Below are 16263 nucleotides of genomic sequence, written 5' to 3' on the forward strand. Positions count from 1 at the left end.
ACATATGAATTGTAATAGTATCTACTTCAGAGGGTTGCTGTGAAGAGTAATCAAAGAAGGCATGAAAAACGCTTAGCATGACACCTGGCACATAGTAATTCCTTAACAAATGTTGTTAGCTAAAAGTTATCATTTTCATTATTTTAAAGTGTTAAATTTATGTAACACTAAAGGGTCCCAGAGGGCATTTTACTACATTGAGTCTTAAAAACAATGTACTTCATTTTATTTTGACAACCAAGCATTAATCCTTTATGCCATTTTTTGCTGGTCTTTTAGACTCCATGGGATGGTATCTGAGTGGCTTGGAAAAGAATATTTAGTTGTGTTCATCCACCTTTAAAAGACATCTCTTTTGGTGAATTCCAGGTACAGCATGCCACACCCTAATTTCCTGAATAAAAAGCTCAGACATTACCTAGGCTTTTCAAGACACAGGTCCACATATGTGTGGAGATTTGGAAGGTGCTAGAAGGGCAGAGATTCCAGCTGATTATAACTCTCGGTTCAGAAGTTAGACAAGAAATGTAATAAATGACATTAACAGGAGCTCAGTCATTTTCTTGCAAGGTGACAAGTGATTATAGTTTTTGATATAAAGCCTTCATTAAAAGATGTCTTCAAACCAAACTAACTCCATCCTTTTCTGGCAACCAATATAAAAGATTTGAGACCATTTATTCTGTGATACAGTAGAAATCAAATCTATTTTTGGCTAGATCAGGTTGAACTTGACAGTGAAACTGTGTTGCTGGCTAAAATAATTAAGCCGGTTTTACAAAGCCTCATCGACTCCATGTATTTTAATCATGAACTTCATAATCATTAAACTTCAGGGCCAAAGCCCAATAACTATAAAAATGATGATAGTGATAGACAGACAGATAGATAGGTAGACGGATAGACAGATAGATAGATAGATAGATAGATAGATAGATAGATAGATAGATAGATAGCATCTAACACATGTCTGATTGCATCTCCCAAGCATCTTTCAAATTTACCTACTTTCTGTCTGCACTGCCACAACTCTGGTCTATGCCTCTAGCTTTTGTTCACCAGGAATTAGTGCAACAAATACCTGAGCTACTTATATCCAATTTTCCTCTCACTCTTGACAATTCCTTCTGAATGCTGCTGCCAGATAGCTTTCAGAAATACAAAGTTGATCACACTCCCATCTCAGCTTGGAGCTCTTCAAATAATTGCAGTGGGGTGGAGTGGTGGGTTAGAGGGTTGTTGTTTCTAGGAATTCAAGATAAGAGAGGTAGGAACCTAATGGGTTATGAGGATGGAGACAAGAGATTATTCCAGAAAACTGGACAGGGTTGATCTGGAAGGGCCATATCAGCATAAAGGGGTCTGGCCTGAACATTATTGAGAGGGGCATAGGGAGTTATTAAATGTATCTAAACAATGTGCATAATATGTCACTTTTATATGAAATTTTAGAAATGTATGTACAGGGAGAGAGAAGAGGTCTAAAAGAAAGCACAGAATAGGAATGAATACTTATTTCTTAGTGGCTTTGGAATAATTTATAATGTCTCTTAGTGTCTTTTAATATTGCTCTCATTTTCTACATGATTTTAAACCCTCCGATTTTTAAACATTAAAGTTATTTTTGTTTTTTAAGCAAACTAAAAGAAAAGCAAAAGTCCTGAGCTGCTGCTGCTTTTTTTTTTTTTTCTTTTTACCACTCCACAAGGCAAATTAAAATACCGAGTTAATTGGGCCCCTCTGCACTTGTCTCTTATTGTAGCTAAATCTCTGGCCCAATGAACTGTTTTCTAATAGGCTTCCCACTGTCTCTGGCTTCCAAATTTCTTGCCTGCAGAAGTCTTTTTGAGTCTCTTACTGGCAGAACCATAGCCCCTGCTAGCTGAGTCGAGCCAACTGTGAGTATCATTGACCAAATGGTAAGCCGATTCTAATTACAGTGTTTTTGTTCCTCTTTGAGAGGAAACATACAAGAGCCATCATTTACAATCCTGGTCAGAGTTTTTAGATCTCCCAATCTCAGAAGTGATCATTGGAGTTGTAAACAGAGCCAGTCTACTGTGAAAATTGCTGGAAGGGAATTAATAAAGCTTTCGCATTTTTTCCCCCTGTTTTTAAGGAAAACTAATTTAATGGGTATATGGGATTTTTAGCTCTGAGGAAAATTCCTAATGAAGCTGGGCCAGGGGGGTAGAATAAGAATTCAAATGTAATTAAATGCACATAATTATATCATTCTCCCAATTAAGATATTTCATTATATATGGCTATTTCCCCTTTAAAATAATTTTCTGGAAATAGAGGCAGCATGATCTGATCATGTATTCATTTTTTCTCGTTTGTTCTCATGTATCTACACGTAAGTTCTCACTTCTCAGAGGTATGATACATACTTGTCAGCACAGAGCATTTCCAAAAGACAGAGGTAGATTGGCTTCAAAGGCAAAGTTGTCCCTGAAAACTAAGGGCAACACAGAAAGATACACACATAGCACTCAAAATGGGATGGCATTAATTGATCATCTTCACTACCTAAATCTTTCCCATATTATCTAAGAAAACCTTCCAAAATTCCTTGGAGATAAAGGGTTAATATGGTGTAGTAGTTTGCTGGAATGTCATAACTAAATAGCATAGACTGCGTGGATTAAACACCAGAAATTCATTTTCTCAGCTCTCTTGAAGCCAGAAGTTCAAGATCAAGATGTTGGCATGTTTGCTTTCTTCTGAGGCCTCTCTTTTTGACTTGCAAATGGCTGACTTCTCACTGAGCCTTGGAACACATACACCCTTGGTGACTCTCTTTGTGTCCTATTCACCTTTCTTAAGACACCAGCCAGATTGGATTAGGGCCCACTCTAATAGCCTCACTTTTTTACCTTACCTCTTTAAAAGCACTGTTTCAAAATACAGTCACATTCTGAGGCACTAGGGCTTAGAGATTCAACATACTACTTTTTGTCGTATTCAGCCCATTTTATATATAGCGTCAGTTGGAAAGCACGAATTGACAAAATGAAACAATAAAGCAACTAAGATATTGTTTGTTCTCTTATAAAAACAGCAACAGTGATAAGATAATCTTCCAAATCTGAGCAAAGAGATAAATATGGACCTTTTTCACTCCAAAGAAAACCAAAAAGCTGCTCAAGCCAGAGCATTACTCTTCTTGCAAGTGCTTGATGCTTCCCCAAAGATGTTCATGCCTCATAAATGAGAAGTGGACAGAACATGAGCTTTCGTGTCAAGTGAGTTTTCTGTAAGTCCCAGCTCTCCTACCAGGGAACACCTTCGGCAAGTAACTTAGCATCTCTGGATCTCAATTCCCTCATTTGAAAAATAATGCTCTCATCCACTCTACCTCCCTCCTTCCAAGGTGAATGGGGATCAAATTAGCAAAAGCTACTGGGGGGCTGTGAGATTGGGAGACTTGAACTTGTATCTGATCTTGAATCTTGGTGATCAAGGCATAGTTTCATAGCAAAGGATAAATGGATATCCAATATTTCTGGAACATGAAACCAAGTTGGAGGAAACAAATTATAAGAAATCAGAACTTGAGCAATATAGAATATTAAATGAGTGTGGGAACTCTCTATAAATTTGAGAGAAATGTAAAAGACAGCAAATAAATGCCATTTTCTTCCTTGTTTCATTACATAAAGGATTTGAGAGATGGTCAATAAATACAATAAAATGGGAACATACAAATAACAAATTTAAAATAATCAAAATAACTAATGACTTAAATGAAATAGCCAAAAGTAGAGGAAATTGGGCTACAGCTAGATGGGCTGTGAGGTTGTATATCTGAATAATAAATTTGTTTTGCTTATGATATTCCTAGGATGTAAGGCAAAACAGGGAGCATTATTATGGGTTCACATGACACTCACTTCATGAAGGAATAGAGTTCACTTTTTTTTTTTTTTTTTTTTAATGGCAGCAAAGTTTTGCCAAGTACAATGTTCCAGAAAAAAATTCTGGGCCAGGTGCGGTGGCTCAAGCCTGTAATCCCAGCACTTTGGGAGGCCGAGACGGGCGGATCACGAGGTCAGGAGATCGAGACCATCCTGGCTAACACGGTGAAACCCCGTCTCTACTAAAAATACAAAAACTAGCCGGGCGAGGTGGCCGGCGCCTGTAGTCCCAGCTACTCAGAAGGCTGAGGCAGGAGAATGGCGTAAACCCGGAAGGCGGAGCTTGCAGTGAGCTGAGATCTGGCCACTGCACTCCAGTCCGGGCGACAGAGCGAGACTCCGCCAAAAAAAAAAAAAAAATTCTGGTGCAGGATGCTTTATATGTCAGTGTTGGTATCCTGACTAATCACTAAATCTTCAGAAGAGGGGAGATTAACAGAAAGACAGAGGTCCGAACCCAACCTCCAGAGATTTTAGTTCAGTAGATCTAGGTAACGCGTTCATACTTATATTTTTCAAAGTCTTTCTCAATCTATCTGATCATTAGCCGGGTTTGGAAAGTATTGATGTAGGGTATATTCAGGTGACTGAGGTTGGGTTTCCCCAAAAAGTGGGCAATGAGATGAAATTTGAATGCAAAGAGTTTATTTAGGAAGTGTTTCCCAAAGGTTTATTTGGGAAACACCAAAAGGGAAGTAGAAAAGTGAGACGAGGGAAGAAAGACAGCAAACATTCGTGCCTTACAAAGCCCATTATTATGATGTATGAGTTGAGCTTCATTCTTCTGGGGAAACTCTGCAGCATGGGGTAGAATATATGCTTCCCAGAGTGAGGGGTCTGGGTGTTTATACACCAAGTTCTTACTAGTCACTGGCTGAGGATTGCACCTGAAAGGTGCAACTCGCCAGCATTCCAAACCTGCTATGTAAGTGGCAAAATATGCTGTGGTGACCACAGAAAACCCTCAGGCAAGTGAATGCAGGAGGTGCCAGTTGGAATTTGGCTGGTGTACATGCAAATGGTAAGACTGAAGGCAGATGTGGCTGCCAGTGACACCACCCTCCCCAACATCCCCACCATCCCAGGAGTAACCTGGAAATAAAAGTCATCATTCCCATGATTGAAAACTATATGTACATCTGCCCCATCCAGGAGCCTGGTTTACTTAAGTGTATGTGGGATTTCAGAGCTGGCTGGGCCTAAAGGGATGGGTATAAAAAAGGGATAAACCATTGTGATCTCCAAACACCAAGCTCTGCTAACTAGCTGAGTGAGCTAAGACTTGCTTTTTTCTTTAGAACCTCACTTCCCTCTTTTCTTGCAAATTAAGAAAATGTCTTTCCCTATCCTCCTCCACTTATCAAGATGAGACTTCATAAAACGAAAGGATGTGGAATAACTAGGCAATGTGACATTGGTGGAGCAAAGGGCTTTGCAGATAGCTACCTGGCTCTGCTCTTGCAGGATGCTTTCTATGTTTTAGTTTCCTCATCTGCAAAATAAGAAAAACGATAATATCTACTCGATAATAAATGCTGTGAAAACTAGGAAAGATGGGAACAGAATCTTGCACTATGCCAAGTAAATGATAACCATTGTTAGGGAAAAGTGGAATTGTTTGATAAGAGAATCTTTATCTGTGACTTATGCACAGGATTCCTCAGTTCATGTGAATATAAAAAGTCTTGTTAATGGTGAAGTGCTGAAAATGTCAGTTTAAGTCAGTCCTGTTTGTCCCCCTAAAGACTTACTCCAGGCAATACTTTTCCGAGATTTTCTTCTTCCTTTCTCACATCACATTTGCCTCTTGTCACAGCAATTGGCTCCTGAGAGAGCCCAAGAACTGGCAGGGCTGTCTGTGGGAATGAAAGACTTTGAGAGAAGACCAGCATCTTTCAGACATTTTCCTTCGGAAGAAATGTAGACAATCCCAAGGAAGCTGGCTTTCTGTGAATTAACCTCATCCTACTCCCCATGGGTCATTTTCTTTGGAAATCTATTCAACAGTAGATGAGATTAGCACAACAGATTGCTTGTTAGTTCTCAGACCAACAGCCAGATTTCAGATTGCCTTTTGTTTTACAAACTCTTCTTTGTAAGAAAATAAAAATAAAAAGAATAAAACAAAAAACATGAGGTTTTGGTTCTAACCCCAGAGAGACCCACAATGTATTCATTTCAGGCCTAGCTTTTGAGGTCAGATCCAGAGAACTCCTGCCATTTGGGTGCCTGGACATCCACAGGGAAAGAAAGCAAATACATTGATTCTTGTTTGAAAATGGTGAGCAAAATGCAGAACATTTTCCAGCCAAAGAAGAAACATAACTTATGAAATTGATCGACTCAGTTGCCACTAGTGAGTGACAAGGGTAACTGCACTGAACTTGCAGACAGCCTTAAAAATATATCTAGTAATTTCCCCAGAAACATGAAACTTAGGCCAACCCTAGGCCAAATTTGGCAGGTACACTTTGTTTGCAATGTTTCCAACATCTGTTTTCCTGATGTTTTCAGAACCCAATTCCATGTTACCCCAATGTACATGCAGACACACACACACACTCACACATGTGCACATGCATGCACACGTGCATGGTTCCTAAGTGATCCTCACTAGCTTCTGGTTCTTTTTTTATTGAGGAGACTATAGCCATAAAACCAGTGACTTTCCTTTTTACTGTCCTCCACCAATGAAACCATGAGACTCTATGTTCACCTTGTGGCCTATACAGCATAATTTCCCTGAGTTGAATGAAGAAGTCTTCGACCTTGAGGAGTGGCCCTGGTTGGGGATATGTAGCCCACTAAGTCATATGGCACATTTGGGACCATCCGTATCATGAGTGTGGGCAAATGTGGATGAGGAATGCAGATCTTCCTTTTTATGTTTTTTTTTTTTTTTTTTTTGCGAATTCGGATTCACCTATTTGGACTTCAGAATGAGCTGGACAGGACATTTACAAATGTGTAGTAATTGAGATTGCCTCTGGTTTGCTCTGCACCGGTCAGACCCAATCAGCTTGACAGATGAGTGATATCACTTTGGGAAGTCAAGCTAGCAAGGGCTCTGGAAATGGAGAAGGGCATCATTTATGGACAGTCATTCTCCTCCTGCCAAGCAGGGATGCACTCAATCACTTGTGGTTTATGTTGTTACTCATGGAAACAGATGCTAATCAACTCTCCCTCTCCAGCAACTTGCACCAGGATCATTTTCTCCACCTCTCCACTGGGAAACCAGGTCATGCTCAACATGGAACATGTTATCTGGGGGCTGTTTTAAAAGGCAAACTGATCTCCTCATCCTATCTTGAAAGAACAAGAGGGCTTTTGGAATCATAAATATTCTTTACTGTGACTCTGTGACAATGTGGGAGTCTTACATGCCTTTCGAATCCTCAAGGAAACTTGCTGATGGCCAGTGACATTTTCATGGTGTATGTTGTTGTGTTGTTTATCAAGATAGGAAATTAGTGTCCTTTAAGGGACACTGGTTGGAGAACATGAGGACACAGTGCTAATCTGCAGGCCTGCAAGGGTTTCCATTTTAACACCTGTAAATTAAGTAGGTAGCTCGTCCCTAAGACTCTCCCAGCCCTAACAATCTAGGAATTCACCTAGCTGTAGTAACAAAGACATTTAATTAAGCAGAATTTTCCACTTCCTAACTCTGCCGATAGATGAGAGAACTTACTATATGAGTTGAAAGTATTAATCCAATAAGGAAAACCTACCCACGTCTGAGGCTGCCTTATGTTTGTTGATGTCAGGACAAGAATTATTGTGAAGAATCAGAGAAGGACGTAAAAAAGAACAATGCGTACCTGGCAGATTTTGTATATCATCGCATTACAATTTGCCAAAGTGTTCTTGAAAGTTAAATCTTCCATTATATAACTTTTCATCACTTTGTTAAAAATGTTCCAGTTGGGTTGGCATGTTTTATGATTTTCCTTGCTTCAAAGATAAGCACATTGTCAAAGATTAGGCTAAAATTCCTAGGTATTTCTGAATTTAAAAGGTTGGGGTTAAGAAAGTGATGCCAAAACAGAAGGCTGGGAAAAGAAGCTGTTATTTAAAATATTTAGAAGGTAAGATATAGGTAAGATACTGTGTGCCTTGAGTTGATAGTTAATTTCAAAAACCTTCCAGTCCCAAAATAGGTAGCTCTCCATCTGCAAAGGTTTGGAAAATTAAGGGTCAAGCTGGGATCAAAACTGAAGCATACATGTTGGGCCTTTTTCTGTGCAGACTTGAGTCTTAGTTCCTTTCACTCATTGGCAGCATATACTGTTGGCCTTGGGGGACAGAGCATTCCCACAAGCTGGCAGCAAGAGCATTTCCTCTCAATTCTGATCATAAATGGGTGCCATAGCCTGGTATTTATTTTAAAATAAAGAAACAAACAAAAGAATTAATTTTCTCCTCCAGTGGCTTATACCTGATTCATGGCAACCGAACTTAAAGGTTCTTTTTAAACAAATAAACAAAAAAGCACTTGAGGCACTGTTAACTAAAAATCTACACATATAATTCAGGCAGGGGAATTATTAACCTGTGACACACCTCTCAGCTCTATGTATATGGAGAATTTCAAAGTAAATATGTGGAAATTTAACTTTCCTGCATCTGAACAAGGATATGACTATACTTACAATCCTTTTTAGGGATTTTTGCTTCACAAGTACTTTTACTTGAATAATACAATTGACCATTGGGAAAATAAGCTCTCATTAGTGAGGACACAAAGATTATTTTGGAAGAAGCAGCCTGGAATGGATTATCTGATTTGTGAAAGCTTTTCTAAAATGAATGCGGCTCATACACTCAAATAAATACAGTTAATTTACTTTTTTAAAGGGTTGTCTTAGCAAAGGCTTGATTTTCCTATTCTATAGGAAAAAATATGTGTATTTCAGTTCAGTTGGGTGTCTTTCTACAGAGTACCTGCAGAGATCTATTATAGTATTGCCCTCCAGGGGGCGATAAATCTTCAACAAAGCTTCAATCTCACTGGGAAGGTGAATTCTCAATTCAGTTAGTAAAAGCAGACATTCTGGCTTCCTTCTTGCTGGGATGCAGGAATTCTCGGGCCTATATCCTGAATTTTACATCGAGGAGTTACCCCAGGTTTCTAGACTAGATATAACACTTTTAGCAAGTCTCGTGGGGTTGGGGTGAAAAGTACATGGCCCTGGGGTGTGTACCATGAGCAGAGCCTGGCCACAGTGCTCTGCATGCCTCGCCACAGGTCCTGGATTAGCTGACCCTGATTGTCCCTTACAATAAATAAACATTTAAAGATACTATTGCTACCTAGGACCTTTAGGACTTTCTGAGAGCAGAAATTTTAGGCCCAAAGATACCCTAACTTGGGTTGGAGCAGGCTAAGTGTCTCAAAATGGCAGAGGTTCCCTCTTCCCTACATAAATCTCACAAAGGGCTATTTTTGTGCTATTAAAAAAATAAAACCATCACGTAGGAGACTGCAGAACTATAGGTTTGAGGAATCAGCAGCTTTAGGTAGGAAAGTTGATGAGCATAAGGCAGCACAGTGGATAAAGGGTTCATAGGTTCTGGAGTTGACAGACTGGGTTTCAATGCCTGCTATTCTTACAAACTCTGTATTAATTACTTAATTCCTGTGTCTCTGACTCTCATTCACAAAAGACTATCTCATAGGGGAGTTTGTAAGGATTCATTAAGATACTCCAAAGAAAGTACTTGGTGCATAGTAAGTGTTCCATAAATGCCATCAGTTCTACTATTCCTTAGTCTGGAACTGAGATCTCTACTACATAGTTCCAGCCTTGTTTGTCACTTCTTTGCATAGACTCCTTCCTCCCAAACACCTCCCTATATGATATACCTCTGCTCCCTCTGCTTCTTCTATCTTCCTTGTCTACATCATCATCTTGTGAGATCCCACCCAAGTTTTAAGGATTATCTGTAATGGTACCTTAAAACCAATAACTTCCACACAATTCTCCTATCTCTGGCCAATGACAAGGACACAGTATCTTGATTGTATAACAGATGCCCAGGAGTATATATTTTTTAAAACTCATAGAACTGTGTACTTAATCTAAGAAAATTATAACTATAAACCAACTCCGTAGGAATTTAATGTGAAGACCTGTCTTTGGAGACAGAAAGATCTGATTCAAATTTAAGTTCTAAGACTTTCTACCTGGTAACTCAATGAACCTCTCTTACTTGAAGTTTTTCCCTATGTAAATAGAGCAGTTGTCACTTTCTTCTCTTGTTGGGAGAGTTTAAAGACACAATAATAGCATAAAAATGCCTCTCACAGTGCTTGCATCCAGTTGATGCTACATAATTACGAGGACCTTCCTCCCTAGCATAACCATTTCTATATTTGTCACACACGCCCCAGTCCACCAGAAAGTAATCTTGAGGACAGGCTATGTGCTGTCTTTTTCCTTTCCATTTTGTCCAGCATAGTGCAAAGGTACAATAAGTATTTGGATTCAATAGCTAATTATATCTATTTTTGAAGAGTAAACGCCAAAAGGCATCCTGACTTAAGCCTCTAAAGGATGCCACACTTGTGTATAACCACCTAGTAAAGTTCAGTATTTTAGAGTCTGACAGATACTTAACTCGGCCAATAATTCAGCTATGGCTCCCCAGTGTACAGTAGGGCTTAATAACACATTTTTTCATTGTGATAGTTCTTTGAGTTCATAAAGGTTGTCTATTTTTCTTTAGAGCAAGTAGAATGACTATACTGTTTTCTTGACCAATAAGTCACTCTGTTTTCCATGGTTCAAAGTTAAGCTTTTATTTGGTTTTAAATTAAAAAAATAAATTTCATTATTAAATAGTGAGATGGATCTAACTAATGTTCAGATAGTAGCTTACTCAGAAATATACCACCGGGGGTACAATTACGGGGTGGATCACCTAAACTAAAATTATTTGTTATGTTGTAGTGTTTGTTAAAAGTTCAGCAGTGGCATAATTCAAAAGAAACTGAAATACAAAGTTTTAAATGTTTACAATGGATGGGAGAAGTAAACCACTTATTTCTACTGCAATCGCAAACTACTTTCTTTCTCAATACCAGTCAGTTTGGACACTATACCACAGTGCTAATATCATCAGGTTCATCTGCTTTCTTTTGCCTGCTTGGCAGGGATTTCAAGTATTCGAGGTGTCTCCGGGCATCCTCCTGATTTTGCCTCACATAATATACCACATATGAAATCACCATGGTGAACCAGCCAAACATGGTGACCAGCATGGCATAATCGGTAGTTTTTTTAGGGAGGTTACAAAGGTCAGCATCGTTGGCAGCATTGAGGAATGGTCTGCCAGCATGTTCATCCAACACGGACGTTTTACAGATCACATTGTGGGCTGTCTCATGATTGGATGCCATGCTCCTCAGAACTTGCTGTAGAGTACAGTCGCAGTGCCAGGGGTTGTTGGCAATTCTGGCCCTGGCCTTCAGGTTATTGAAGGCATTTTTGTGCACACTTTGAATCCGATTGTCGGACAAGTCCAGAGTCTGCAAGGTTTCAGCTACTCCTTTGAAGGCATGCTCATCGATAAACTCAATGCCATTTTTGGACAGGTTGAGAACTCTCAGTTGATGGAGGTCCTTAAAAATTTCATTGGGAATAGATGTGATCTGGTTGGAGTCCAGATACAGTAAGACTGTTTCAGGAGGAAGATCTCTAGGTATTTCCTTGAGATTTGCATTGCTACAGGTGACATTTAAACCCCCAGAGGAAGAACAAAGACAGCCCTTGGGACACATACTGGCAGAATGAAAGCACAGTATCATAAGAACAAAACTTTGTAGGAGGAGACACATGGAGAGGGAACGGGTTAACCACAAGTCTACCAGATTCATGCTGGAATGTCAGCATAATCACGAGCCCATTCCTCATTTACTCCAACAAGTGTGGTAATGTTTCCAGCCCTGTCCACACTATTGATCTCCTTCTTGCGTGGTTCAAAAGGCTGCAGCTAACACATGTGTCTCTTCATTATTTCTGTCCTTGCTTGGGCACCTAAAGGAAAGGGAAACAGATGCAATTAGCTCCTTTGCAAAGGAAGGTACATTGTAATTAAAGGTGCTCTCAGGTGTCTGGCATTCTATGTGGGTAGGGGGTTAGGTTATGCAGGTAATTTCCATCAATTCCACTAGGAATTCTCTGTGAAATGGAAGTCTCCTGTTCAAATCCCAGGTGCTGGGGGAGAGAACTGTCAATATATGAAAATACTTCTGAATTCTGTTGCCTGGTTTTCAGTTGGATAGAATGAGAACAAACACTCCCTATTTCTCTGCTGATCTCCACATCCTGGACCCCTTCTAATTCTACAGAAATAAAATTTAATTATGCTGCTCACCCTTTCTGAGACAACAGATGAATTTATGCAATTTAGTCCTGCACTTGGGCAGCAATGAGAAATAATAGCAATATTTCCTGGTTAATGACTATAGACAGGGATATCTGTCATGGATATCCAATTTTTTGAATGGATGCCCAATTTGGAATATTGTCTCTAAAGAAACATCTTACTTGAATTAAGAAAAGAATAAATGCATTCCAACCTTCACAACAAAATATTGCTAGAGGCTAACACCAAGAACCTCCAGGATAGCTGCCTTCCTTGTGACCTCTTAAAATTACATTATACCTGGGAGGATGCTTTTAACTGAATTTCCAGAGGATCCTCTCTCTCTTTTCTAAGGACTATATCCCCATCCCAATAAATGCTTAAATATGACACACACCTATAAGACTTTTTTATATAACAAGAGAATTAAGAAATACTGCCTTTGAAAACTTTCCCAATAAACTTCACTCTCTATATGTTGCATATATATACTGTTAGTGTTGGCAAGGGTCACAGAAATTACAAAATTAAGTGATATGAACAAAGTTATTAAACTTACTCAACAGCAGAGAGCAGAGATAAGAATATAAGTTAACTCTCAAAATTACCCTTTAATATAGAGAGGAAAGCACACATCTTTGGGACCAGTTCACAAAGGAGACAAGTGGATCCCAGAGAGACGAGGTTACTTGCCCAAGGTCAAACAGATTGAGGTGTAGAGACAGGACTCAAGCCAAAGTCTTTGTTCTGACTCAATATAAAAACCCTTTCCACTATCCATACACTCTCTTCCAATCTCATCTGCTCTGTAAGTATCTAGCAAGCACTGCTTATTGTAATTTATGATGCTGCTATGTTGCAGCCCTATCTTTTATGCTATGAATATTGTTCCAAGTTGAGGACCCAATGGAGCTCAAGTGAGGGGTCCCTGTGCATTTCAGAGGGAACCCATGCCTGACTGAGAAGATTCTCTCCCAGGATCTGAGAAACAAGAAGAGCATTCACTTCTCTTACAGCAGTGAACAACACACAACTTTCTGCATGAGCAACTAATGACTTTCTGAAAACTTATCTTTTATGAAGATCCCAGATGGATAAATACAGAGGGAAATGACTCCAAATGTTACCAAACTCACAGAAGAGAAGATTAATGTGAGCTGAAAACATAATGATCTGGATTGTTAATCATGGAAAAAATGAGATTAGCAACAGCAGAATGGAGTGGATGTGCTTTTGGAAAACTGAGTCCCTTAAATACCAGATAATGCTAAAGAGAGACCCTAAGCTTACTAAGCCCTCCATCACCAGAGCATTTCACTGGCAATGAAAGTGTCCTCCCTTTCATGTTTCCCTTCAAAACTTATTGCATGGCACTTGCAATGGTATCTATTGGGAATCTAGGAATCTAGATGGGAAAGAAAAAAAATAAACAAACAGGCGTGGAAGGGAAGAGAGAAGACAGAGGAGTAGAAGGACAAGGCAATGAATTCTAGGAAAAGGGCATGAGAAAAGCACAGGAAATAGAAGAAATTAATGTAATTGAAGAAAGTAAAGGGAGTCCACATCAACCAAGTGATCCCACTGAGTATGTGCAACCAGCCTGAAACATGCTGAAAGATGAGAAGCCGTTTCTGGAGGACACTTCATATTTCTCTTGGGATTCATTAAAAGAGTTTGGTGTAGTAAAGTGTTCTCTATTCAGAGTACAAGCTCCATGAGGGCAGAGACTTGTTTCTGTCTCTTGCAGAGACAACAGTAAGCAATTAAAAAGTAGAACGTACACTGAGTTTGCATATCAGCTTTATTTATTATTTTATTTTATTTTGAGATGGAGTCTTGCTCTGTTGCCCAGGCTGGAGAGCAATGGTGTGATCTCGGCTTACTGCAAATATCTGCCTCCCGGGTTCCAGTAATTCTCCTGCCTCAGCCTCCCAAGTAGCTGGAACTACAGGCACACGCCACCATGTCCAGCTATTTTTTGTTGTTGTTGTTGTATTTTTACTAGAGACAGGGTTTCACCATGTTGGCCAGGCTGGTCTTGAACCCCTGACCTTAAGTGATCCATCTACCTTGGTCTCCCAGTGTGCTAGCATTACAGGTGTGAGCCACTGCATCAGGGCTGTATCCCAACTTTAATTCTTATTAGTAGTGGTGTTCTTGGGGATCTCATTTTCTTTATCTTTATATAAAGATGATAAAAGCACCTAATTACAAGGTTGATTTGAGGGTTATATGAAGTAATCCATGTAAAGCACTTAGCACAGTATGAAATTGGTAGTAAAAGTTCAATGCTTCTTAGCCATAGTTACTATTATTATTCTCGGATACATTCCCAACACCCAGCATAGTGCTTGGCACATAGTGAGGACTAAATAAATATCTTTTATATGAATAAAGCAATAAAATATTGAAGAGTCTAGCTATGCTTTTTATTCTACATGGCAATTATTTTTATAAATATTTTAAACATAAACATTGGTTCATCAAATGTCTACTGGTGTTATTCGGCAACATAATGGACTTAGGAAAAGTCATATGTGTTCAGGCTCCTAGGAGATGGAAAGAAGAATGGAACTCTTCCTCAGCAGGCTTCTTTACACTTATTCAGGGTTTCTCCAGAAAGATCAGTCCAATGGTCATGGTCACATATCAGAAATGTTTAGGACACAGGTTGAGTTCTCTACTCAGATTGCAATCTTTCTTGAGATGGAATCCATCATATCCCAAATGGTCTACCTGTGAACTGGATGTAATGCTTGTTAGCAGTACAAATACAGAGCACCCCTTGCTTTCAAAGAAGTTGGACTTGAACTGAGTATTTCATTTTCTCTCTATTATGTTTGATAAAAAGAGAATAAAGTCTTCTGGGATTGGCTATATTGCTGAGCCTCTGTGAGTCAGCCTCTACAGCCATCACCCCCAGCCAGAATAAAGTGACAAAAGATGCAGGATGTAGACAGCTGAGCCCTGGGATGCTGTAGTGGTTGAGTATGTGTGTCCTTCACATTTTCTGATGTCTAAATCTAATCCCCAGTGTGAAGATATTTGGAGGTGGGGGTCTTTGAGAAGTGATTAGGTCATGAAAGCAGAGCCATCATGAATGGAGTTAGTACCCTTATAAAAAAGAGGCCCCAGAGAATTCCTTCATCCCTTCTGCCATGTGAAGAAACAGAAGAGAGCCATCTATAAGCCAACAAACAGGACCTCACCAGAAACCAAATCTTCTGGCACCTTGATCTTGAGCTTTGCAGGCTCCAGAACTGTAAGAAATAAATTTCTATTGCTTTAGCAGTGCAAATAGACTTAGATGTCCAGGATGTAGACAACAAAGCCAAAGGCATCAAGTCAAGGTCATCTTCACCAGGGAGGATGGAAGAGCTGCTTTCCACTCCATGATACTGGTTCTGTAGTTTCCAAAGGGATTATCAGTTTGATATTTCTTTATATTACTAGATAGGTCAATAATGCCTGTTGGAAAAAGAAGATACGAGGATATGTGCCTCAGAGAAAAAGAGGTGGATATTCTTCTGACATTGGTTATCATCCAGCAGAATACAGGGCTAAAAAGCTTGGAAGCCTAAAACTCCCTCAGCTTGGAAGCCTGAAACTCCCTCCTGCTCTGACTGAATCACAAAGCAGTAAACAAGCTATGCTGCTGGGCAAGAAGAGTGCCTTCCTACTAACTTCAGAATGAGTGGTTAGAACATAAAGAAGGACCTGGGGTCACACTGGTAATGGCAAAAGCAACAACAGCAATTACTGCCCATTAAAGGGACGGACCAAGTTAAACAGCATCTTTCCTCCCTCCTAACTCCCCCTCTGCAAATCTCGACTCACGGGACTACCCTGTCCCCATCTACTCATTCCCTTTAACTATGTCTGGGTCAAGCAGGATGCTGCAATATTTCTGGATGTGGTGTTTAAGTATGCACTGCACCCCAAAGGAGAATTATTTTATCCAGACTCATAT

At 39.6% G+C, this 16263-nt stretch overlaps 1 protein-coding gene across 4 annotated transcripts in view; it reads right to left on the bottom strand.

Moving 5' to 3' along the window:
• Positions 1-10699: 10699 nt before the first annotated feature.
• Positions 10700-16263, bottom strand: part of LRRC3B (leucine rich repeat containing 3B) — a 90208-nt gene continuing 84644 nt past the window's right edge. For 3 of the 4 annotated variants that reach the window (XM_030938756.1, XM_030938755.1, XM_030938765.1), the window contains one exon: positions 10700-11962. In XM_030938756.1, coding sequence (XP_030794616.1) covers positions 11023-11802 — 780 coding nt within the window. In that variant the 5' untranslated portion in view covers positions 11803-11962 and the 3' untranslated portion in view covers positions 10700-11022. The remainder of the gene's footprint in view (positions 11963-16263) is intronic. The other variant, XM_030938767.1, reaches the window with a different exon arrangement.

The sequence above is a fragment of the Rhinopithecus roxellana genome, chromosome 1 (assembly GCF_007565055.1).
Source record: "Rhinopithecus roxellana isolate Shanxi Qingling chromosome 1, ASM756505v1, whole genome shotgun sequence".
NCBI classification, from domain to species: domain Eukaryota; kingdom Metazoa; phylum Chordata; class Mammalia; order Primates; family Cercopithecidae; genus Rhinopithecus; species Rhinopithecus roxellana.